The sequence below is a fragment of the Camellia sinensis genome, chromosome 2, assembly GCF_055761805.1.
Source record: "Camellia sinensis isolate YWXY chromosome 2, ASM5576180v1, whole genome shotgun sequence".
In the NCBI taxonomy this organism is placed as follows: Eukaryota; Viridiplantae; Streptophyta; class Magnoliopsida; order Ericales; family Theaceae; genus Camellia; species Camellia sinensis.
Genome location: NC_138962.1, coordinates 198,818,694 through 198,845,526, shown reverse-complemented (window position 1 = coordinate 198,845,526; position 26,833 = coordinate 198,818,694). Strand labels below are relative to the sequence as shown.

Sequence of the window (26,833 nt, the reverse complement as noted above, 5' to 3'; positions counted from 1 at the left end):
TCTCTTCTTTCATCTCTTTTCTCTCTCTGTCTCTTTTGCTCATCTCTCTTCTCTTTATCTCTCTTTGTCTCTCTCGCTCATGTCTCTTCTCTCTATCTTTATCTCATCTCTCTCTATCTCTCTCACTCATCTCTCATCTCTCCATCTCTCTCCGTGTCTCTCTCGCTCATCTCTCTTCTCTTTATCTCTCTCTGTGTCTCTCTCGTTCATCTCTTTTCTCTCTATGTCTCTTTCGCTCATCACTCTTCTCTCTATTTCTCTCTCTATCTCTCTTGTTCATCTCTCTTCTCTCTGTGTCTTTTTTTCTGTCTCCCATTCTCTATATCTTTTTTTCTCTCTCTCTCTCTCTTCTTTTTCTCTTTCTCTCACTCATCACTCTTCGCTGTCTGTCTGTCTTTGTCTCTGTCTCTGTCTCTCTTTCTCTCATCTCTCTTCTCTCTATCTTGCTCATCTCTTTATCTCTCTCATCTCTCTTCTCTTTATCTCTCTCTCTCGCCCATCTTTCTTCTCTCTCTTTCTCTCTCTATGTCTTTCTCTCGATTATCTCTTGTTGCTCTCTTTCTCTATCTCTCTCTTTGTTTATCTCTCGCTCATCTCTTGCTTCTCTTTCTTTTTCTGTCTGTCTGTCTGTCTCTCTAACTCTTTCTCTCTTTGTCTATCTTTCTCTATCTCTTTCTTTCTCTCTCTATCTCTCTTTCACTCATCACTCTTATTTCTCTCTTTCTGTCTCTGTGCCTGTCTATCTGTCTCTCACTGTTCTCTCTTTGTGTCTATCTGTCTGTCTTTCTGTCTGTCTCTCTCCCCCATTGTGTTTACCTTGCCCACTCTTTCCCTCACCTCTTCTCTATTTACTGAGCTCTCCACTACAAGAAAATACACTTTTAGCGACCACTTGTCTCTCTCTCGCTCATCACTTTGCCTCTATCTCTGTCTTTGTCTCTCTTTCTCTATCTGTCTCTCACTTATCTCTCTCTCACCAGCCATCTCTTCTACCACCTTCACCACTACTGCAAATGTTATTCCACTACCACCATTATTACCATTATTGCCACTCCATCTCTACGACTACCATTACCACCACTACTACCACTACTACTACTACTACTATTATCTTTCCTCTACCACCGCCACTCCATCTCCTTTACCATTACCACTCCATCTCATTTCTCTATCTCTCTTGCTTTTCTTTCTTCTCCCTCTCACTTTCTCTATATCTTTCTCACTGATCTATCTTTTTTATCTCTCTCATCTCTTTTCAAATATATATTTTTTCAATTATAAAGTGTATGATCCGTCGTCATAAATAATAAAAAAATAAGTATAAATATTTTAGGCCTAGACAAACATGTTTTTTAGTTTATGTTTTTAAATTTTTTAAAATGTTTTGTTCAAATCAAACGCGTTTGTAATTTATGTTTTTTTAAAAATAAACAAAAACCAATTTATAACATTTTTGTAAACATAAACAAAAAATGTAAATGTTATCAAATGTTACCTTAAATTTTTATTTCTGACAGTTATACTTGATGTCGCAAAAAAAAAGAAAAAAAAAAACTCAAAATCTGATTGGCGCTCATTTTTTCCCCCCTCAACCAAAAATCCCCAAATCTCAAATCCCTAATTTTTGAACCATAAAAATCCCCATCTCTCTCGTCTCTCTCTGTCTTGACTGTAAGCAAGGCAGACGACGGCGTCGAGCCATATCATCGATCAATCCTTCCTGTATCTCTCTCCCTCTTCCTCCCTGTATCTCTCTCGACGATACAACACTTCAACCCCAGAACCAGAAACCCTAATCATCATGAACAGATCAAACCTCCACAGACTGCTCCACACTCAATCCAATCTTCCACATCATATATGGTCTAAACCATACACGGTTACACTTCCTCTCTCTCTCCCCTCTGCCTCCGACGCCACCGCTACTGCCACTGTGACTACCGCGCCACCGCCATCACCTCCATTACCGCCCTCTGTCTCTCTCTCTCTCCCTCGCTCAGAAACCCATTCGATTTGAAGCTCGGAAACCCTCACTCTCAATCAATCGCTCAGATTTGTAAGTTTTTATTACATATATATATATATATATATATATATATATATATATCTATATAATAAGGTATAAAGGTTTTTGAAAAATGTATCAAAATGTATGTGAGATACATTTTGATCCAATGGCTGAGATCAATTCTAAGAATATATTAACGGTACAGATCACAATAAAGGACAAAGATTTTTGAAAATGTGAGATATATTCCCGCTCAAATATCTCTCTCCCTCAGCCTTCTGCCTATCCACGTCTCTCTCTCCCTTTCTGTTCTCACCCACGTCTCTCTCCCTTAGCCTTCCACCTACCGACGTCTCTCTCAGCCTTCCTTCTTTATCTCTTTCTCCCTCTCTGTTCTTCTTCTTTCCGCTTCTCCCTTTTTGTCCTTCGCTGCTGCTCATCATCACCATAGCCGGAGAGCGACACAGAGAGCGACACAGAAATCGCCATGAAAGCTCTGCTTAATTCGGACTCAACTACCATCTCCCCCATCAATCCTCAAAACTTCACTCAACCGAAGATCCAAACCTCTCTTCACTTCTCTCCAAAAGATAACCACCACCACCGTTTGATTCGACGGAAACACAGAAATCGCCATGAAAGCTCTGCTTAATTCGGACTCAACTACCATCTCTCCCATCAATCCTCGAAACTTCACTTAACCGAAAATCCAAACCTCTCTTCACTTCTCTCCAAAAGATAACCACCACCACCGTTTGATTCGACGGAAAGCTCGGTTCACTGCGAAATCTGTGATTGATTCGGCCACGATTGATCAACTAGGGATTCTGGAATCCGATTTCCGAAATCCGGCAGTTTCGACTTCGCATCGAAGCTCCAAGTTTCGGAAACCCAATCAGACGGTGTTGGAAGCTCGAGCCAAGGTCTGCACTGGCCCTACTCAGACTAGGCCTCTCACTGAAGAACAAGCTTTCAAGGTTTTGGACACCATTTTGAGATCAGGTCAATAAATCTCTCTCTCTCTCTCTCTCATACCTTTTTGTTCAATTTTATTTATCAATTTGTAGTTCAATACACTCCACTTTACTTATATATCTGTCTATATCATTCCAAATGCTTCTGGGAATTTGAATGTTTTTTAATTAGCTCATTTTGACAAATTTCAATTGTTTGCGAAATTCACTCTTACTTATGTTGGAGGCTACATAACTCAATAATAAGGACATAGTTGAGCTCGGTAATCTTTTGTTTTTGGGATAAGATTGAGAGCTAAGTAATTAATGAATCACTTTCTAAAGAGATGCCTAATGCCATTAATTTCAGGTTGGCAGTGTGTTTTTGTCTACCCATTTCCCAGAATTTCAAATTCAGTAAACTCCGTGTGGATATAAATGAAAAGGAAACTTTTGAGGTATACAGCAAACCATAATCATTGGTGATAATGCATGCTCAACCTTCAATTGGTCTATGTAATCATAGTTTTATTTAATTGATAGAGGGAGCTTCAAAATCTGGAAGATGAACAAAATAACCGTGTTCGTGGCTTTCGAGAGGTGATCGATTTGATTTCTACTTCTTAGAAACCTGTTGTTGGCCACAACTCACTTAGTGGTCTGTCTCTTGAATGAACAGCTTTCAGTCAATTTAAACTATACTGGCCAACCTATTTCCATACATTTATTGATTTTCCACTCCTATTTTTTCCTTGGTGCAGATTTTACATTCATTTATTCAAAATTCCTTTCCTCACTACCTTCTAGCATGGATGAGTTCAGGTGTTCTGTGCGTTTGGTTTTCCCCCACATACTTGATGTCAGCCATCTGATGAAGGAAATTGGCCTTATGAAAAAGGTGACCAACTTACCTGCAGCTATTTCGTATTTAAAAAGACGGTTCTTTGCGCCTATTGATATGAAGATTTCTCACCAAGGCAAGTCACTCTTACATACTTGCCTCTCATGCTCACAGCATGATCTGTTTTAAGTAGTATATTGATTGGAAAATGCCTTCATGATTGGTTCTCTCAGTGACATGGAAAACCAGGGTATTTGCCAATATAGTTTCTGTCATCTTTGGAGAATTGAAATTGCTGCTAATTAATTGTATTTGATGTTTCACGAGGTAAACAGTAATTTAATGTTCCATTAACTGGCCAAGTTTCAATCTTTCAGATGATGCAAGCGAGAGCAATATCCATGGCCACGATGTTCTGAGGATAAGTGAATTGTTTGCTAAACTGTGCACTATTCTGAAAATTGCCCCTGTAACTCACGAGGATGAAAATGGCCATTTGCCTTCTGTACTTGAAGACTATACAAACATTTTCAATCCTTGCTCCACAAGTTCCCAAGACCACACTATTGATGAGGATGTCTCGGTTTGGACAGACAACAGAAGTAAAGTTGATAGTAAGGATTTGGTTTTCTTGTGGGGATTTAGAGGTGGGATGTCTGCCAGAACACTCAAGAAACTTCTCCATGATTCCCGTGATGTGTTCTCTGAAGAATTTGATGTTCGACTGCTGGATAAGAGTTACTTAGATGTATTTAAGGTGTTGGATTGATATGCATTTGTGTTTATAGCATATTATTCTACTTCAAATGTGTCAGACATTGTTCTAGAGATAACCTTATTTTTCATCCTCTAAATTGTGTAGGTGAGGATGAAGAAGGGGAAGGCATTGTCTTGCAATCACGGTATCCGTGGGAAGGAAGTGACCGAGATTATGATTACGAGGAGGTATGTTTTATGTTTTATGTTTACTGTTATAAGAGACAATTTTTATGTTTTTCCAAAAATTCTGCTCAATATGTTTTTCCAATAATATTTATGGATGTGAGCATGAATTTAGATGTTATGAGAGACAATTTTTATCATTAGATGAATATTCAATTAAGTGAATTTTTGAATGATATTTGAATGATACACCATGCAACAGATTTGGATGATATAGATATATGGAAAAGAAATTCTGCACAGACTTTAACCAATTCTGCAAAGAAATTCAGACAAATCTATAGTATTTATATTCAGACAAATTCTGCACAGACCAATATTTGGATTTTGTATTCGGGTAATTGAAAACATGACTTCAGTATTCTCTCATTTTTATCTTAATTGAAAACATGACTTTAGTATTCTCTCATTGATTCGGGTAATTGTTCTTCTTCTTGAATTTTTTTTTCCCTCTCTCAGCTTTTGCCTTCATCAGAGCTTCTGTGGATCACTCTGACCACTCTCACTGTTGTTCACTCCAGCTGTGACATCACTTTGGCTGCTCGGCTATTCACTTCGGCTGCTCGACATCCTGCTCGGCTGCTCGGTTAGTTTATTCACTTTGGCTGTTTTTTTTCTGCTCGGCTGCTCAATGCTTTGGTAACGTTTGGCTGCTCGACATCACTCTTTTTCCTCTCTCAGCTTTTGTTATTTCTTTTGTTATTGCTTTGCTTTGATATTGAGCCAATTGCTGCTCTCGGGTGATTTTTTTTCTTTTGTTATTGAGCCAACTGCTCTGTTTTGTTAAAGAAAATAGTTGCTTTGTTAAAGAAAATATTGCTGCTCTGTTAACAAAGTGACTATACCATGGTTGCTATGATTTAGACTATATCATGGCTGCTTTGTTAAAGAAAATAGTTGCTTTGTTAAAGAAAAAATAGTTGATATTAAGCCATCTGCTTTGTTTTTTATCTCTTTGTTGCTTTGTTAAAAAACTGTTTTTTTCTTTTGTTAAAGAGTAGTTGCAAAGGCTATATTTTTTATCACCAAAATCAGTTGGCTCTGTTTTTTATCACAAAAATCACCAAAAATTCTGCTCAATGTTTTTATTACTGTAATTAAAAATTCTATTTTTTATTACTATCAACTGTTTAAATTAGTGATGAGAGACAAAAATTCTGCTCAATGTGTTTACTGTTATGAGAGATAATTTTTATGTTTTTACAAAAATTCTGCTCAATATGTTTTTCCAATAATATATATGGATGTGAGCATGAATTTAGATGTTATGAGAGACAATTTTTATCATTAGATAAATATTCAATTAAGTGAATTTTTATCATTTCATGCTCACATTCAATTTTTATCATTTCATGAATATTTATCATTAATTGAATAGTTGGTCCAGATGATGATATGTGAGCATGCATATATATAGTGACTTATTGATGCTTTATATCACTGCTACTAATTAATTATTGAAGTGATTAATAAAGCAGGTACATTTCAGGTAATCTAAATGTTTGATAGGTTTGCATCTTTAGATATTTTTCAATTCGATTTTCACAGTTTTTATGCTTTGAATTTGTTCTCAAATAGAGGTCCTCACTTGAATTTTGATTTTGATTGTGAATTGTATAGGGAAAGGATGAATCTAATGATCCGCTTTCTAGGTTGGGTTTTGTATTTCTTACTAATGATTTCTTAGTGGTGGTTATCAAAATAAAATATCACTTGGCTGGTTTTGTTTTTGATTAAATAGACAATGGTTGTTTGCCTATGCCATTTTCTGTTCTGATAAGATTGCTAATTGTTTCAGTCTTTTTCCTGGTTCAGAATTGTTGTGTTGATTTCTGCCTCTCTCCTTCATAATTGTTGGCTTGATATTCAAACAGGTTATTTTAGACCAAAAATGACTTAGATAGAACATCACTTGGTTGGTTCTGTTTTTGATTAAATAGACAACGGTTGTTTGCCTATGCCATTTTCTGTTATGATAATCTAGATGTTTGATAGATTGAGGTAAATAGTATAATGATTTCTTAATGGTGGTTACCAAAATATAATATCACTTGGCTGGTTCTGTTTTTGATTAAATAGAATGACCATTTTACAGTGTTGCAATGATTCCTGTTGTAATTTTTTTTTTTTAGTTACATTTTTTTCGATTAAAGGCATATAATGATTTCTTAATGGTGGTTACCAAAGTATAATATCACTTGACTGGTTCTGTTTTTAATTAAATAGACAATGGTTGTTTGTTTATTCCATTTTCTGTTATGATAATCTAGATGTTTGATAGATTGGGGTAAATAGTATAATGATTTCTTAATGGTGGTTACCAAAATCTGATATCACTTGGCTGTTTCTGTTTTGATTAAACGGAATGATCATTTTAGTGAACATTATAAATCTTATATGTTTGTTTCTTAATTTGCATCAAGGCTGGGAGGAGTTGTTATTTTATTTGAGTTTTGAGTTTTACTTATGGTCATGTATTGCTTAACAAATATTCAAAATGTATTTAAGGTTGGAAGCAAAATGAATATGAATGGGTGTAGGTGAAGATTGAAGAAGGTGCTGTATACACAAAACTGATGGGACTAAACTGATATAATAAATGGCTTTGGGCTTTTGGACAAAATAAATGGGGTTTTTTAGGCTGTGTTGATTTGTAAATGATGGGGGAATTAAGTTAGTTAGAGTTTGTTGTTAAATTACCAAGCGAAGAGTTTGCTTTTTGAATTTTATTTAATTAAATTCTTTTTAAAATTTTTCCTCTAACCTTATGTGATCAATTAAAGGAAATTCCAAAAAGAAAAAATTGAAAAAAAATAAAACCCAAAGAAAATATTGATTGATTTGTGTAAATTAATGTTTTTATCAGTCATTAATTTTTATATGTGTTGACAATGTGCTGTGTTTGTTCATAGTGTTTGTATTGGTTAACTAATTATTATTTTGCAACAATGTTTATGTATAGTTTGAATTGGGTGGTCTATGAAAAAAACCTTTCATTAGTGTGACAATACATGTGTTTGTTTTGAATTAGGTAGTCTCTTTTAATTATTATATTGGCTTTTTTTTTTTCTGTATTTTACAGGTGGATGAAGACTAGAAGCGAATGGCAATATTGACTCCCTTTTTACAGGTCTACATTTTTTTAAGCTTAATTTTTTCTTATCTCTTTAATGATTTTGTATTTGTTGTTATGTGAACTAAACGTGCACTTCTTTGATTGATGAGTGTTGGAAGAGTGGCAATCTTGAGAGTAGAATTTACACTATTTTTGGTTTCATCGTTAACAAACTTTGAAAATGATTGACGTTGTATAAAGTTAAAGATTATTTACAGGTTGATGCTGTGTAAACTTATATAGAGTTGGTTTGGTTATTTAGAGGTAGACATTTGGAGGTGTTTGTTATTTAGATTTTGATCAAGAATACCATTTTTGTATTGGCATGGTGTGCTCCAAAGAGAGAACACCATTTTGTCGTTCCTCTTATTTGAAGTTGTGTTTATAATAAAGGGGATCCTCTTGATAAAATGTATGTTATCTATTCATTTTTTGTATGTCATGGGAAAACAGAACTTTAAATATACTTGATTCTCAATGTTCCTAGCTTAAGAGAGAATGATAAATGAAAATTATTCAAACAGAACATTATTTACACCGTGCCTTTAGGCACGGGCATACACTAGTATATATATATTAAACAAACTCATGGGTACAACATCCAGATCTCGCTCAGATTTGTAACTTATAGAACAGATCTCGCTCATGGGTGAACAATACACAAATTCTATTTGATATATATATATATACGTGGCTATGTGTTCTCTCTGATATTGAGTTCATTGTTTTGGTTCTATATATATACATGACCTGTATGTGTGACTGCTTGTTTAGGTTCTTCGGATGATTTTTAGTTGTCAACTTATTTTGGATATTTTTCTTTTACACTGCTATAAAGGTTTATTTTCTCAATTAGGGAAAATGATTTAGGGATATTAGGTTTAGTTGATTAAAAATGTGTATAATATACATATATCATAATAACGGTACACATTTAGCTGTTCTCATCCTTTTGCTTAAAAATAAATTATTTGTAGAATTTAATTTTTGAAACAACCTATATATAATTTCTTCCATTGATCTTATCAAACAGGACATTTTCATATTAGGGGCTAGGTTGACTATTTGTTTGATTATTAAGGCACTGCCTTCCGATTTGCTTCAAACCTTCGTAGGCTGCTGGTACATGTATTGTGGGGGGTGCATCTACTGCTAATGCTAACCAACACAAAGATAGACAGACCATATGATAGTCATGTTAACTATTAGTCACAGTACCTGATGTGTATCAAGATGAACCTGTCCTGGTTTGGTGTTTGGGCTGTCAAGATGTGGATCAATGTTTCTGCAGTGTAATTTTGCATTAGGAATGGCCCAGTGGTCTGCTGCTGGTTTTTGTCCTGTTTGCTGGTCTTTGTCCTGTTTTGGAGTCTTATGCTCTCTGTGGTATGGTTGTTTCTGAGAGAAGACATCGCTAGGAGATGGTGCTAGCAGCAGCAGGCAATGTTAGTTGGTGGAGTTTGCAGCTGGTGCCCTTTTTCCTCTTTGCTTTTGGTTTCCTTCTTCCTTGTTGGTTTCTCACCAACTCTCTTTATTGGTGTATTATTATTGTACCTTGTGCTATTTTTACATCAATAAAGCTTCTTTTTGCTGATCAAAAAAAAAAAAAACAGGACATTTTCATTCCTTTACATAATTCCATTTTTGATGCAATGCAAGCCATGTTGGTTGTATGTATTCTATTTTTATTCATTTACTATCTCTTTTACTTATTTATGTCTTACTTCCTGTAATTATTTTCATGACATGATGATAAGATTAAGCCTCTATCCTATGTAGCGGTGCACTTGTATCTCTCATGTAAGGTAATTATTGGATTTTGTGCCACTGATGCTTTTGCATGTCTTTGCCTTACATGGACCTTGTTCAATTTGATGGTCTGTATTGAACAAAATACACTTAAAAAGAGTGTTGGGCTTAGTTTGGTTTGGTTTGGTTTGGTTTGTTTTGTGATTTGTTTTCAAGTTAACTATTTTCCTTTTGGAATTGAATTTTTCAGCAATTCTCAGTTCTATTGTTTTATTTGTAGGTACTGCGAAGAAAGGCCTCTACTCCTTGGGAATGTTGGTATTTGTGCTAGACTATGCACTTATTATCAGAAATCTACCCCAGGCGACCAAACTGGGAACTTGTTGCGTAATGGAAACACAATTTGGGGAGTGTCCTCATACTTGATCCTGCCGATAAATCTCCTTTCCTTGGAGATATAAAAGCTGGCTGCAGCCAATCATGTCTTGAAACTAACATGTATAGGGCTCCTATATTTCCTCATAAGGTGTCATCAACTGACTATTTGTTGGTTCGTTCTGCAAAGGGAAAGCTTTCAATAAGACGGATTGACAGGCTTGATGTTGTTGGACAACAGGTAACATTGGTATATCTGTAGCCAATTATTTGTTTTGTTTTATGTGCACACTAGTTTTTCTTTCCTTGTACTATATCTACATGTGAATGCAGTATCAGGTGCAGGGGACTTCTTGAATTATTATGTCTAGGCATTTGGTGTCCTTCGAATGGAAGGCTCTAGGCAGTTATTGTGTGATTAAAGTGTGTTCTGTATATGAACCGACATTTAGATGGTGTCCCTGATATGGATTGATGTTATGTATTCATTAGTATAAGAAGTGGAAATTAGTTTTTTGTTTTTTGGGGATACGGATTGTATTACAGAAGGCACTAAGGACAGGTGCAGCTCATGTACAAAATATGGATAATTACCGTATCACCCATCTATCAAAATTTACTCAAAAGACTTCAAAATTGAAAAATTGGTTTAAGGATGCATCATTGTGCCTGAGAATCAACTATTTTGAAGAAAAAACAAAATTCTACTTTTCATGCTAAAGGCTGTTTCTTTTTGTCGAAAGTCCTATTGTGTTCTCCTCATAAGATCCACATCAATTTTGAAAATAAAGAGTTAATTTAATGTGGTAACGCAAATGTTTGCCACTAGCTTTGTCATGAGGAATGTTTGTGTTCTCCAATAATCTGGATGATTATTGTGTATATGCAACCTACCAGAGAGGATCAAGTGGACAGCTGTATTGGATCATGAGACGTAATTTCCGCATTCCATTGGAGGAGGAATTGAGAAGGATGGTGATGCCAGAGAATGTGAGTTGTACTATACAATTTTTTCCTTTGTTTTTTGTTATAAATACCATCACTTTGCTTGGTTTGGGTTTTCTAAAAACACTTTTCAGAAAATTCTACTTTTTTATTTTTCGTATTTTTTTTTTTGTTTTTACTGAATTTTTTGAATATTTTAAACAATTTTTTTAATTTTTAGACACACTTAACATAAATACACTTAGCAAGTATAATTTTCGTGAAAAAAATCTTAAAAAAATTCACTAAATACCAAAAATACAAAAAAAAAACAAAAACAAAAATTTAGTATATAGTTCGTATTTTTGTGTATTTATTAATTTTTTCACAAATATTTTATTTTTTAGATACATCTAAGTTAAGTGCATCTAAAAAAATAAAAAAACAAGCTTAAAATTTTAAAAATATTTATTAAAAACAAAAAAACATGAAAAACAAAAAACTCAATTTTAAAAAAATTAAAACCAAACACACTGTATGGTTGGTGGAACACTTTTGTAACTATCTTACTAATTCAAACGCCTTCGTGATCAAAGAATTTAAGTCCTTTATGAGACTTAAGTATCATATCTCCGAATAATGAGTTTATTTTGTGAGCTGGACAGTCATTCCATTGTGGCTGCCTTTCCTAAACTAGTATGAAGAGCAGAGTTAGGAAAGATGGAGCTGAGACTTATTTTTCATTTCTTACAAAATGTCAATTTTTAATGGAAGGCTTTTCCTCATCAAAGAGGGAGGAAGCTGGAGATGTGTTGATTTAATGTATCAGTCATGTGTGAATTCTTATGTTGCTTAATGAAGCATTCCTCAAGTGACTTATATTTACAACAAGTGAATTTATCAGTTTATTATTATTAACAATGACAAATATGAAAAGATGCATTAGCCCTTTAGAGCGAGATAGTTTTTAAAATTTGTTGCCTTGTATCAGTATTCTCCTTTTTTCTTGCATCTCGTCATATGCATATTCAAATGTTTGTCCCCATCATACTATCCGCTTTAAAAATATTGTGGGAAATGGGAAGCACTAGGTGATATAAAATTGAACAGGATATTTATTTAAATTTTTTTTATTAAGAACCTTCAATAGTTTGGGGAATAGTCGCCTGACGTTTGGGGAAAATGATATTACATTGGTCTGAACACTCTGAATAGTTTGAGTGCTTAACTTGTCCATGTATTAGATCAGTCTACTCCAAATTTTCAGCCAGAAGGATTTTAACAGAGAACATGCATGCTAGTCATTACTCCAAATATTTGACTTGAGAAACAGTAGATAGTTCTTGGAGGATATGCTTCCCTTTCAAATGGTTGCGAATTGGAAATTACAGATAAAAGAAAATTTATTTAACACATTGGTTAATTTATTATCTTTATTTTTTTTTGCTTAGGTTTGTGCCTATGAAAGCATGCTAGCTGGACTGTACAAGCTCAAATGGTTAGGAATTACATGGCTGACTAATTCCAATGGCCTCTCGTCTGCAATGAATCAACTCCCTGATGAAGCTATTGCTTTAGCTGCTGCATCACACAATGAGAGGGAACTGCAAATAACTCCATGGAGCTTGAGTAGTAACATTGTTGCCTGTACTAGTCAGGTTAACTATTTCACTCTTATTCCATGTATTCTCAGCACTTCCATGTATTCTCAGCACTTCTGCTGCTGATGTGGTGATTGTGCAAATACTTGTATGGGCTTCAGAATTGTGTGGTTTTGTTGTTGTGGGAGTTTATTACTGCATAACTGCCTCTTGTTCGAGTTGCCTAGGTGCTTAAGTTATGGGTAGTCACGAGCTTTGACAATAATAGCCTCAACATTAATCTTAAACTTGGAATCAAACCTTTAGCTGTTCTCATCCTTTTTCTGACCTTTAAGAAACTTAAATTCGAGGGGTTAACGCCCCAAAATCACCAAATGGCATTGGATTAGCATGAAACTTGGCACACATGACCACCTAGGCATGAGAGACTTGTGCCAATCGGGTTCTCGGTTTGGGAGTTAGAGCCGGATATCACTCTAGGCAAACTAGTTCTTTAAGAAATTTGAATTCGAGGTGTTGACGCCTCAAAATCACCAAACGGCGTCGGTTTATCACGAAACTTGGCATACACGACCGTCTAGACACGAGAGATTTGTAGGAGAAGACGGGACTCCAATCGGGTTCCCGGTTTGGGAGTTAGAGCCGGATATCACTTTAGGCAAACCGGTTCCTTAAGAAACTTGAATTCGAGGTGTTGACCCCCTAAAATCACCAAACGGTGTCGGTTTAGCACGAAACTTGGCACACACAACTGTCTAGGCACGAGAGACTTGTGGGAGAAGACGAGACTCCAATCGGGTTCTCGGTTTGGGAGTTAGAGTCGAATTTCGGTCTAGGCAAACTAGTTCATTAAGAAACTTGAATTCGAGGTGTTGACATCCCAAAATCACCAAACGGCGTCGGTTTAGCACGAAACTTGGCACACACGATCGTCTAGACACGAGAGACTTATGGGAGAAGATGAGACTCCAATCGGGTTCTCGGTTTGGGAGTTAGAGTCGGATATCACTCTAGGCAAACTAGTTCCTTGAGAAACTTGAATTCGAAGTGTTGACGCCCCAAAATCACCAAATGGCGTCGGTTTAGCACGAAATTTGGCACACATGAACGTCTAGGCATGAGAGAGTTGTGGGAGAAGACGGGACTCCAATCGGGTTCTCGGTTTGGGAGTTAGAGCCGGATATTACTCTAGGCAAACTAGTTCTTTAAGAAACTTGAATTCAAGGTGTTGATGCCCCCAAATCACCAAACGGTGTCGATTTAGCATGAAACTTGGCACACACGACCGTCTAGGCACGAGAGAGTTATGGGAGAAGATGGGACTCCAATCGGGTTCCCGGTTTGGGAGTTAGAGTCGGATTTCCGTCTAGGCAAATTAGTTTCTTAAGAAACTTGCATTTGAGGTGTTGATGCCCCAAAATTACCAAATGGCGTTGGTTTAGCACGAAACTTGGTGGTACACACGACCGTCTAGGCACGAGAGACTTGTAAGAGAAGACAGGACTTCGATCGGGTTCCCGATTTGGGAGTTAGAGCCGGATATCACTCTAGGCAAACTAGTTCCTTAAGAAACTTGAATTCGAGGTGTTGACGCCCCAAAATCACCAAAAGGCGTCGGTTTAACACGAAACTTGGCATAGACGACCGTCTAGGCACGAGAGACTTATGAGAGAAGACGGGACTCTAATCGGGTTCTCGTGTTGGGAGTTAGAGCTGGATTTCACTATAGACAACTTAGTTCTTTAAGAAACTTGAATTCGAGGTGTTGACGTCCCAAAATCACCAAACGGCGTTAGTTTAGTACGAAACTTGGCACACAAGACCGTCTAGGCACGATAGAGTTGTGGGAGAAGACGTGACTCCAATCGGGTTCTCGGTTTGGGAGTTAGAATCGGATATCATTCTAGGCAAACTAGTTCTTTAAGAAATTTGAATTGTAGGTGTTGACGCTCCAAAATCACCAAACGGCGTCGGTTTAGCACGAAACTTGGTATACACGACCGCCTAGGCATGAGAGAGTTGTGGGAGAAGACGGGACTCCAATCGGGTTTCCGGTTTGAGAGTTAGAGCCGAATTTCACTATAAGCAAACAAGTTCTTTAAGAAACTTGAATTGGAGGTGTTGATGCCCCAAAATCACCAAATGGCGTCGGTTTAGCATGAAACTTGGCACACACGACCGCCTAGGCACGAGAGAGTTATGGGAGAAGATTGGATTCCAATCGGGTTTCTGGTTTGGGAGTTAGAGCCGGATTTCACTATAGGCAAACTAGTTCCTTAAGAAACTTGAATTGGAGGTGTTGACGCCCTAAAATCACCAAATTGCGTCAGTTTAGCACGAAACTTGGCACACACGACCGCCTAGGCACGAGAGACTTGTAGGAGAAGACGGGACTCCAATCAGGTTTTCGATTTGGGAGTTAGAGTCAAATTTCACTCTAGGCAAACTAGTTCATTAAGAAATTTGAATTGGAGGGGTTGATGCCTGAAAAATCTCCAAACGGCGTCGAATTGGCATGAAACTTGGCACACACGACTGCCTAGGCACGAGAGACTTGTAGAAGAAGACGGGACTCCAATCAGGTTCCCAATTTGAGAGTTAGAGCCGGATTTCTGTCTAGCCAAAATTATTTACTTAATTATCTTTGTAATTATATAGTAGTTAATTTTTTATGTTTTTTTGTAATTAAAATATTAACACATAATTATATTGTCATTAATTATTTTTATTTTTTGTTTTCAGATATTTCCCAAGTAGCAATTTGCTTCTTGTGGAATACAGGCGTGTGAAGATTGCGATTTACTTTTGTTTTTGTCATCCACTGAAGAATCATGAGGGAAACTTTTGTTTTTGATTTACGTTATTTTGAATTGTGAACATCATTATGTATTTAAACATTGTGTATGTATTATGCAATATTATGTAGTGGGATAATTTTGTTAATGTGTTGTAATGAATGAATGCAAGAATATTTTTATTATGGATGAATTGTTATTTTTGTATTGGAATTTTTATATTATTATGCAATTATTGTTTTTTTTTTTTCAATTATTTTTCATCTAATACAGGTAATTTTCATATTTTTAATAATAATAATAATAATAATTTTTTTTCTCAAATGAGACAGGTATTTTTTTGAGACAACTTTTTGCGACGGTACTCTTTGTCGTCGCCAATATTCTTTAGCGGCGGTGCATCGTGCTCTCTCAAATATTTTTTAGTGACGGCAGGTCTCCCGTCGCAATAAAAATTCTTTAGCGACGGCAACATAGTGTCGTCTCAAAAAATTTTAGATTTTTTCATATTAAAGGCGACGGAAAAATGCCGTCGCAAAAAGGCAATTTTTTCGTCGCAAAAAAAAAAAGTGACGACAACGTGCTGTCGCTAAAATTTTTTTGTGATCCCTTTTGTTGCGACCCCCCACTTGCCGTTGCTAAAAGTCATTTGTCGTCGCAAAATCCTTTTTGAGACGGCATTTTGAATATTTGCGACGGCGTTTTGCCGTCGCAAAAAGTTAATTTTTTTGTAGTGCCACTTCCCAAACGAACCCATTTGTGTTATGTACTAGATGTAAAAAAATTAATAACGTATTTTTATATAAAATAAGAGTAAATTATACAAATGATCTCTATAATTTACACGATGTGTCAATTTAGTCTATGTTATTTTAATTTGTTCGATTTTGCCCCTTAATTTAACGGATTATGTCGTATTGGTCCAATAAGTAATAGCCGTTAGGTTTGGTGGGCGGAAACTCAAATGATGTGTTAATTTGGTTTCTTTAGTTTACAGGATGTGTCAAATTGATCTCTGTCAAAATCGAACAAATTAAAACAACATGGACCAAATTGACACATCGTGTCATGACCCGAACCCGCCCCTATGGATTAAGGTCATAACTGGCCATATGGCCTCAAACAGCTATAAATGTATACTCCATCAGAGTTAAGGGGTCAAACGGAAGCAACTTAAAAATTTTGTCCATAGAGCTGTGCTTACGTGATATAGCAAAATCATTCCAAAAATATTTTATAATAACTCACACATCACGAACCCATAGAGTTAATCTATGTCCAGGAACTTTCAGTTATACGGTTAGCCAAACAAAACTTATATACAAAAGTAATTCAAGGTTTTCGCCGATCATAACAAGAATATACAAAAGGACAAAAGGGCGAAAACAAGTCTCGTGCGTGAGACATGAGGGCTGACTCTTTAAAACTCTGACTGTCTCTCATATACTTCACTAAGGCTGAGTTTGGACGTTTCTTGACTCACCTACAGACATATGAATGAAAGTGAGCGAAAGCCCAGTGAATAATATCAAATAAAGAAGGTACATGAACGGAGTTTGAAACAAATACATCAAACGGCCTCGGGCCTAATTCATATTTCTACTTAGTGTATCAAGTGACTACAGATTTAGACATATCAAACGGCCTCGGGCCTAATCCATTCATTTCCGACGGCCTTCGGCCCATTCATTCATGTCTGACGGCCTTTGGCCCAATCATTCATATCCGATGGCTTTTGGCCCAATCATTCATATCCAACGGCCTTTGGCCAATTTATTTGTATCCAACGGTCTTTGGCCCATTCATTCATATCCAACGGCCTTTGGCCTATTCATTCATATCCAACGGCCTTTGGCCCATTTATTCGTATCCAACGGCCTTTGGCCCATTCATTCATATCCAACTATCATTCATGTCAAACGGCCTTTGGCCCAATCATTCATGTCAAATGGCCTTTGGCCCGATCGATCACATAATAGATATTTGTCCATAATTCGAATTAACAAGCTTACAAGACTTTTATAGGAAGAAGCAATAGGACAAATAATATACTTCAAAATATCTTTACTAAGATATTACTCACAGTGATCTGCCGGTGGATTTGCTCTTGTGCTTGACTCTACACATTTCATGAACATAATGGGTTACAAACGATTCAATTCGTTCTTAATTCATATATCCCTCTTAGGCTTCATTCTTATCTTTTTAATCCATTTACAATGTTTAATGCATGCCTAAGAGTGCTTAGAAATAAAAGAGAACGGAAAATGAAACACAAAACATCTTTACAAGATTTCTGAAACAGGGCTCCCCGCTCGAGTGTAGGTTTCTCCGCTCGAGCGGACCCCTTTGGTCTGCAAAAGTACTGGTTACCTCATTCTTACACTCGAGCGTGACTTCGGATGCTCGAGCTGAATGTCGAACTACATGGCTTGACGCTCGAGCGTGAATCTCTCCACTCGAGCGGACATCCATGTCAGCAAAAGTTCTGGGAGCTAGCATTTCACGCTAGAGCGGCCATTACCCTGCTTGAGCGGACATGCCGAATTCTGGAATTTCCAGAACTGATCTTGAAGCTCAAACTCAACATTCAAAGGCCCAAAAGTCATGTTCTTAGTTCAAAAATGTGGAAACACATTATATATCATTAGTTTATAGGCAATGTGAGGCCAATTGCTCAAAATCATGATCCAATTCTCAATTCATCTCAACAAAACACACAGCTTCAAAATTGAACTTCAATATACATATAATTAAACTCCATAAACTCCTTGGATTATACATGCATGTGTACTATAGGCTCCAATACCTTTCCAAATGGTACAAGTGATGTTTATACTCATGAAACTCAACAAAACCATGCTTGCATGTATGATTCAACACTCAAATTTTCATAATTAATAAGCTACGTGCTAGATTATACAAATTCATGGCAATTCATGGTAGTTCTTTGCATGCATGTGCATATAAACCTCAATTTCATCATAATCAACACCATTCATGTTCTTGATTACCTTTAAACCTTGAACTCACAAAATCACAAACTCAAACTCATAAATTTACTCACCTAGAAGTTCAAGTCTTCCAAATTCTAGTTAATCCTTGAGTTAAACTCCGAGATCTTCAAGCTTCTTGAGCAATTCTCCAACTTGGGCTGCCTCTCTCTCTAACCGGCACACTCTCTCTGTCTAGAGTGTAATCTCAACAAAAATGAGCTCAAAACCATAATATGTAATTATATAGGCCCTTATATAGGATGGCCTAATCAAATTTTGATTAAGGCTAATCAGTGGTGCTTAATTAATCGTTCTGAATCTAATTATTTTGTTCCGAATAAATTTTCAATTAAATTTTACCATAAGCTCCAAAAATTACACCAATTACAATGGTGTGGTCAATTTCGGTTTCTGTGGTCGATAAGGCCTTCAATTTTCAGTTCATGGCAGTAAGTTGGACAGATATTCCTACGGTGGACAGATAGAAATTCAAAACCACATATAATCACGTAGATGGCACCCAAAATCACATTAAATACATAATCGCAATCATAATTAAGATTAATTAGTATAATACGGAACAGGGTTATCATACATCGTGTAAACTACAAGGACCAAATTGACACATCGTTTGAGTTTCCGTTCACCAAACCTAACGGCCGTTATTTATTGGACCAATATGACACAATCCGTTAAATTAAAGGGTAAAAACTAACAAATTAAAATAACAGGGATCAGATTAACACATAGTGTAAATTATAGGGATCATTTGCATAATTTACCCATAAAATAATATAATGGTTAGAATTTTGTATATAAATTACAAAAATGAAAAAAACTTGAGACCCATAATTTAAGTCTTACAATTTTATTATAATAACATGTAATTTATGTGTTGACTTTTGATTTATTATAAAATCAAAAGTATAATGTTCAAACCCCTTGCTAGAGTTGCAAATTTGGGTGGACTAAACTCGAACAATCCAATTTCAACCCTAAATTTTTTAAGTATTGAGTAACGTATATATATATATATATATATTTTATTTGGTGACAATTTGGGTTTAAATTCAAAAACCTGAATTAAATTGAAGCAGACTTTGACAAAGATACCAAACAGCTTGAGCAATTCGAAGCTCGAATTGTAAATATAAACATAAATTTTCACCAACTATAACTTTTAATAGAAAAAAAAAAGTTTATTTCTATTTGGTTCTAGCAAATCATGTTTTAGCTATCAAAAACATTTTTGCTTTTGATTTTAATTTGTTTAATTGATAGTTGAAAAAAAATTAATAGGATCTATCATATTTGGTAAGTGCAAAAAAAATCATATATTTTTAACAAAATCATTTTGATGATGTGAGAGATAAATTTCGAGTTAAAAAAATCTAAATAGCCCACGAGATATTCATTCGTGATTATGTTTCAATTTTAGACAGTGAATATCAATCTCAATCAAATAATTAATAACAAATCGGAACAATGATTTAATATGAAAAAACACAATTGGAGCACCTCCAATTGTTAGGGCTATTCACAGGTCGGTCAGGGTTGGGTTGGATACATACCCGTCAGCCGACCGGATTAGTTCGAATTGACATTCAACCCAACCGTTTCCGAACCAATCACTTGTTGAATTCGACTGAATTGATATTCGGGTTGTCGGATCGGATGTGGTCGGTTTGGACAGATTGGGCTGATGACATATTGGGCTTTTTTTTTTAAAATTATTTTTTATAGATTTTTTATTTATCATTTTTTTCCAAAATTAAGGGAATAAAATTTCTTTCCGCCCAATTCAAAATTAAAATTACTCCATTAATTACAACAAAAGTTAGCCCATTGAAATTAACATAATGATAAATTAAACTTTATAATTTTGTACACTTCACAAGTAAAACTTGTCACAATATATAATCTTGCACTTTAAAAGTTGCCATACACACCATATAAAAACATGGCATTAAAAATTAAAATTAATAAAATAACTTTCCAAAACAGTTTAGGGATTACATTGTTTCTATACTAAAATAATCCTCCAAAACATCTTATAATAAAATAAACCTAAGCAATTAAGTACACCACATTGTTTATGTAGTCTGCACAAGATGCTAGAAAAACTAAACTAACAGTATTTAGCATGTACATCCCCCCAAAACTTCTATGTTGCACAGTGCAAACATACCCCTCAAAAACTTCTATGTTGCACAATGCACACACATATCTGAAAAATATAATTACATCTCAAAAACATGTTTGTTGTAGCCACAAAAAGGAAGTCATTGTTAAACTTCATTACTACTGCTATTCCACCATTAAACTAAAAATTAAAAACAAGAAACATATTCACAAAAACTAGAAGTTGTTGGCACATTATTCTTTTTGCTTCCTCATATCCTGCAAAGAAGTAACTGAAATTACAAAATATAAAGCTTATAAGGATAAATAAATAAATAAATATGAATGTACAAGTCTTATTATTGGGTTTGCACCAGAAATTGCTAAAAAAAGAAAGAAAGAAAAATTATTAATCAATTATAGAAATAAACTTCAATTTAAATTTAATATATGTGCAATAAATGAATAGTACCTGACTCATATTGTTCATATTGTTCAACATCATCCATGGACTTTCGAAGAGAAATTGGGATAGTGGATTAAAGCCAATTTTGTGTGCATATAAGGGCCTCAACCATCATGGGAGAAAGCGAACTATGAAAAGGATTGAGTGTACGTTCTTCTGTACTAAATGCTGATTCTGAAGCAACTGTAGAGACTAGTAATACCAAAACATCACGTGCCACCTGCGACAAAACTTTATACTTTGAAGAATTAGACTTCTACCATCCCAATATATCAAAATTTTCATCTTTAGAACCCTTACAAAAATCAGCAAAGTACTTATCCATCTTTGATTTACACACAACAGAATACTCCTCCTCTAAATATGAATTAAACTGAGGAGCAATGAGCATGTGTGGATCATCACAATCATCATCTACCTCCATTTATGAAGTTGCACTCACATTAGGCTCTTGCCCACTCTTTGAATCATGTGAAGCATAATGCTCGTATAGACGAGTCAAACAATCCTTCACATTGCCTGTCACCTCATTCACCACTTTCTCAATAAGAATTTGTGAGAAACAAAAATTTAAATACTTCAATTTTTTCCTAAGGTCAAGTACCACAGCAACATACAAAAGAAGATTTATCTTATCCCCATCACCCCAATACTTATCAAATTTTGGTTTCATATTAACTGTCATTAGATAAAAGTGTGTCATTTTTCTTCATTAATTGCTCAATTTTGTTTTGAATGACAAACATCTCATCATAGAAGCAATTTGAAGTGATATACAATGACCCTGAAAACCTTTTTGTGGCATTATAAAGAGTCTCAAAAATTTAAAAAGACCCTACAATTATTCCAAACAGCCTCATTGGGTGGTCCCTTTGTGTCATGACCCAAACCCACTCCTATAGGTTTAGCGTCGGAATCGTCTAGTAATCCTAGGATTACCTATGGCCTCCAAAACAGATTAACAAAATAAGGGGCTGGCGAAAACAAATACATAAATATAATATAATCATCTAATGAGCTGTGCTGACTTATATAGGACAAAACAAATTTAAACGTTATACATATAATCATCATCATCAACATCATTCTTACACTAACCATATACATATGAAACAAAAAGGGACTTAGCCATGTAAATAAAATAAACAAAAGACAAAACGAGTTTAAGACTTGATCATAACACATCTTTCCAGGAACCTCCTTGTAAGGCATAATGGTTGGCTTGACAAAACAGAACTAGACAGAAGCCCTCAGGCCTAATCTTGCACTTACTCACCTACATATATATACAAATAGTGAGCTATAGCCTAGTGAATAATATTAAGGTAAAGAGGTTAGTGAACGAATTTTGAACATATCATAATCGTAAAACAGATCATAACCTAATCATTCTTATAGCCAAACATAATAATGGTACATCCAATAGAACATATCACATTGTCATCCGACTAGAGTAATTGGTTTCGGATAGCGATTAAACACATCACCACTTTGACAAGTGGCTAACGAGATCTTATAATCACATATATGTCATGGACCCATATTAACATGCTGTCCCCCATGACTTGGGACTATCTATGGATGCCATAATAGATTTCAAACATAGGACATTCGTTCACGTAAACAATTATCATTTCAGAAATCATAATTATCAAATCACATTTGGAACATAATGCATATGAACATATCTTTACAATAACGTTACTCACAGTGGACTTCCGGAAACGGTGAATCAATCTTCAAACGTTGACCTACAAACACAAAAGTACACAAGACAAACATGTTTCATCATTACTCATCCATATGGCCATACATGGCTTAGCTTTCTTTCTTTAACTTCTTATTCATTCCATGTCACATAACTTGTTCATACTGAACTACATACTTGGATTTAACACATATTTTCTAATTCATTTACGTATGATGTTTCTTAGCTTCTTAATCCTTAATGGCTCATAAATTATGCCTAAGAATTCTCGAAAGGAGATAGAAGCGAAGATATGTACCTAAAACATCTTTTGAAAACATGCTGAAAATAAGTTATTGAATAGAGCCAGCTTTTCGTCGCTAGAGCCAGCTAAAGGCAAAAACTAAGCTTGCTTGAGCCACCACTTGATCGCTCAAGCTAGCTGTGAATTTTTGGGCACCAAGCTTAACAAAAATGGCTTCCAAACAATCTTCAAAACTTGGGGTCTTGCATGATTTGATCAAAACACATAAAATAGCTTTATAAAACTCCAATACAAGACCCTTAAAACATCTTTTATTAAAAAAACATCAATTCTTGAAATATTTGAACCAAAACTCTTTTATGCAAGATTTTTCAACTCTTCTCATGGTTTTTCATAGCATGCAAATGGTGATCAACAAACTCATGAATTTTTGAAACAATGGACATGATTTAAACTCACATACATGCAAGGACTTTAAAACTCAAACTCAAAATGATAAAATTAAAGATGATCTACCGTGAATGTACATACAAGCCATCTACATGTTCAAAGACCCATTTCCTTACAAATATCACGAAATTAGCTTAATAACTTGATGAACTCATAATGCATGGAGGATTTACAATAGAAATTAGTCATAGAATTCTTACCCAAAGCTTTAATTTCATAAATGTGAGATGAATCTTCCTAGTTTCTTCAATCTTTAGCACAAAATGGGCTTCTCTCTCTAGAATGAGCTATCTCCATCACACATTCTCTCTCTTTCTCTCTCTAGGATGAACTCTCTTCTCAAAGAAATAGAAAGAACAAAAGGAATGTTGCCTACATTCCCTCACATTTCAGCAGATACACACACACGCATACTCTAACAATTTGAACAAATAACACGTGTACACACATGCACCACTCCAGCATACCCATAAGAATTTATCCTCTACATTCAATACCACCAAATGCCCAACTCAGATTTCTCAGTACACTCACACATATTTCTCAACACACACTCACTCAAGGATTTAATCATCTACACTCAACATTACAAAATCTCTCAACACATCATACACTTAATCACATCTTGGATCATGAATAGGAGTATATTAGGCATAAATGATGCATCATCTTAATTAAACATAAGTAGCCTTAATTAATCACGGTTAGCACATGACTCAATTAACCCAAAACAGTTCTGATTAAGGCTTAATTTAATCACATGCGACTTTACTGAACTAAATCAATTTTTAACAAAACTTTTCATATGGTTCCAAATATTCCAATTAGTCTCCCCAAAGTAGTTGCTTCCCCAACTACTTTCTTTACAAATCACAATATTTTTTAAAACCTAAATAAAAACATGAACAAAATCATAATATTTTTCAATCCCTAAACCAAAACATAAACAACTCATAATATTTTTAAATCCTTCGATCAACACATGAACAAATATTAATATTTTTCAAACCCTAAATAAGAACATGAACACATCTATAATTTTTTAAAACCAAAACATAAACTGAACATAATATTTTTAAAACCCTAAATAAAAACATGAACCAAAATCTTTTAATATTTAAATCAAAACATGAACAAAACTATAATTTCTAAAACCAAAATATAAACAGAACATAATATTTTTAAAACCCTAAATAAAAACATGAACCAAAATCTTATATTTTATCCCAAAATCAAAACATAAACTCTTAATTTTTTTAAAACCCTAAATCAAAATATAAACAAATCATAATATTTTTCAAAACCTAAATCAACACATGAACAAAATCATAATGTTTTTCAATCCTTAAATCAAAACATGAAAAACTCATGATATTTTTAAATCCCTCAATCAACAAGCGCATGAACAAATATTTATATTTTTTAAACCCAAAATCACAACATGAACATATCTCATAATATTTTTCAATCCCTAAATCAAAATATGAACAAATCAAAATATTTTACAAACACTAAATGAAAACATAACAATAAGAAACAGAGAATTAGAAAATCAAAATAAGAAAATGAAAAATACTTAGAAACTCCTAAATCAACCATGATTAGAGAATCAAAATATGAAGTATTAACCAACAAAAAACTACAAATTATAAATCAAAACATCAAAAATCAAAACCGCAAAATGAATAAAGAGAAATACCTCAATCTCTGGACAATAACCCTCTTTTAGGGCTAAAGATCTTGCTTCACACATCTCAAAGATAGTCACAGATTTAACTTCAAAGATAGAAAAACAAGGAGAAGCTTTGATTTGTTACATGAGAGAGAGAGAGCAAAAGAGAAACAGAGAATTTGGTTGGATTGCTTTGCTTTTTTCTGATTCAGTCTACTCTTTCTTACTCTATATATATTTGTTTGGCCTTTTTAATTTGTCTCATTGAAAAATGTTAGAGCCTTTTCAGTTTTTCTCTTTGAAAAAAAAGTTCACTGAAGTAGCTTTGTGAAGTGTGAGAGACAGCAACGGACTTTGTAAAGTGTGTGAGAGAGTAGACCTTGTAAATTGTGAAGCGTATATGAGATGCTTGGTAGGTGGGTGGGTTAAAAGAGAAAAGCAAAAGACAAATAAAATATCAGAAACTAATTAAACCAAGACATGTGTACATTATGAGTCGGTTGAGTTAGTTTCAATGGATTGAAAAAAATACAAAAACCACTACCGACTGTGAATTCGAAAAAATCAAATAAAATGGCCTGCAGCCGACCATCTACCTTAAGGGTGTAACTCGGGCTGGTTCGGTAGGGTTGGGAGGTTGCCCAAGCCCAACCCAAGTTGAGACTTGCTCAGGCCCGAATTGTAATCCGAGATTGCCTCCCCAAATCCGACCCAAGTTAAACCCGAATTGTCCGAATTGTAAATGAATTTTAGTGTTTCTTTTTTGGTAGCTACATTATTAAATTATTAAAATTGGACTCTATTTACATTTTTTTTATATAGAAAATCATTAATACCATCAAAACAAATAATTTATATAATGTAAGAGAGATGCCTCTATAGGAGTTTTTACAATTTATAAGTGAAAATAAAAATGTAAGATTTTATGTTATTTGTACATATAATATATATTCAATATGATTTAATAATCTAAATTACTTTAATATCATGTAATGATTAATAATTTATATGTATATTTAATATTTTTATATATTTATATATGTATAATTCGGGTTTCGGGTTGCTCGGGTTGTTTGACGTCTTTGCCCAAGGCCGCCCAAATTTAATTGGAGCTTTTGAATTTTTGCCCAAGCCCGTATCAAATTTGAAAATATTTTGTCCAAGTCCTAAAAAAATTCTCGCTGGGTTCGGGTTACTCGAGTTGAGCCTGCCCAAGTTGCATCTCTAATCTACCTTGTCTCTTGACTGTTTGTTATGTGTCAGGTCCGGTCGATTCGGGCAGGTTTGTTAAGTGGGTGGTTTCCATGAACAGCCCTACCAATTGTGATAAAAAATTACGGGTTAAAGCCACAAAACAATTAACTAAGAAGATAAAAAAGAATTACACACGAGCACCCTTAGTTACATAGTGAATCCACGCTTGAACTAAATTGAACCAAACCCAATATGCCTCTTCCAAAAACGTCTTCACCATGAAACTACTTTGCCCAATGTTGAATCTACAATGCTGATGTCCAATTCATGACGATAAGCCACTCCGGAATCCACCAAACTTCAGGCCCAACTTTCCCAGAATCCACCGAAGAACTCCTTTGTCTTTATGTGAATAAAAGAACTAAATCAACCCTTGATGTTTGAAACTCTATAATTCGTTGATCAATCGATCATCTTCTAGACATCAAGGAAACTCATAGAAAAAAGCCACCAATGTAGAACACTTTTTATTTTCCTCCTCTTTGAGAATTTGGATGGGTTAAACCCTAAAAACAACAAACAACTTACTTTATAAAAAAATAGGCCTGCGAAGACTGCTCAAGCGCACAATTCACCGCTTAAGTGGTAAAATACGTTTTTCAGAAGTTTTGAATGCAGG

The 26,833-nt window shown here is 34.9% G+C and overlaps 1 protein-coding gene and 2 long non-coding RNA genes across 7 annotated transcripts; 2 read left to right on the top strand and 1 right to left on the bottom strand.

The window, feature by feature from the left end:
* The first annotated feature begins 1,594 nt into the window (after positions 1-1,594).
* LOC114276465 (transcription initiation factor TFIID subunit 1) lies at positions 1,595-15,507 on the top strand. 2 transcript variants are annotated; one of them, XM_082916555.1, is made up of 5 exons: positions 1,595-2,056; positions 9,889-10,224; positions 10,881-10,973; positions 12,359-12,565; positions 15,251-15,507. In XM_082916555.1, exons 2-5 carry the CDS (start codon positions 10,105-10,107, stop codon positions 15,263-15,265), a joined length of 435 nt encoding a protein of 144 aa, XP_082772681.1. In that variant the 5' UTR covers positions 1,595-2,056; positions 9,889-10,104; the 3' UTR covers positions 15,266-15,507. The 2 variants fall into 2 exon arrangements, with proteins under 2 accessions (XP_082772681.1, XP_082772682.1); XM_082916556.1 differs by having other exon boundaries at positions 1,601-2,056; positions 10,813-10,973.
* Positions 2,132-8,151, top strand: LOC145819785 (uncharacterized). The gene is made up of 7 exons (XR_014360559.1): positions 2,132-3,010; positions 3,332-3,419; positions 3,505-3,619; positions 3,723-4,559; positions 4,665-4,747; positions 5,204-5,330; positions 7,827-8,151. It is a non-coding gene; the product is annotated as an uncharacterized LOC145819785 (long non-coding RNA).
* Positions 15,508-20,414: 4,907 nt separating the features above from the next.
* Positions 20,415-25,398, bottom strand: LOC114261476 (uncharacterized). Of its 4 annotated transcripts, none has more exons than XR_014362273.1 (3): positions 22,596-25,366; positions 20,893-22,162; positions 20,415-20,699 (listed from the first exon to the last, which is right to left on the bottom strand). It is a non-coding gene; the product is annotated as an uncharacterized LOC114261476 (long non-coding RNA). The 4 variants fall into 4 exon arrangements; XR_014362271.1 differs by having other exon boundaries at positions 20,893-22,637; positions 24,988-25,366; XR_014362272.1 differs by having other exon boundaries at positions 20,415-20,713; positions 20,893-25,398.
* Positions 25,399-26,833: the final 1,435 nt, after the last annotated feature.

Bases quoted from the DNA above. Each gene is read 5' to 3' on its own strand.
- LOC114276465 (XM_082916555.1), top strand. From the start codon at position 10,105: ATGTATAGGGCTCCTATATTTCCTCATAAGGTGTCATCAACTGACTAT. The intron at 10,225-10,880 runs GTAACATTGGTA...GCAACCTACCAG, and splicing joins TTGATGTTGTTGGACAACAG to AGAGGATCAAGTGGACAGCT. The intron at 10,974-12,358 runs GTGAGTTGTACT...TTTTTTGCTTAG, and splicing joins GGATGGTGATGCCAGAGAAT to GTTTGTGCCTATGAAAGCAT.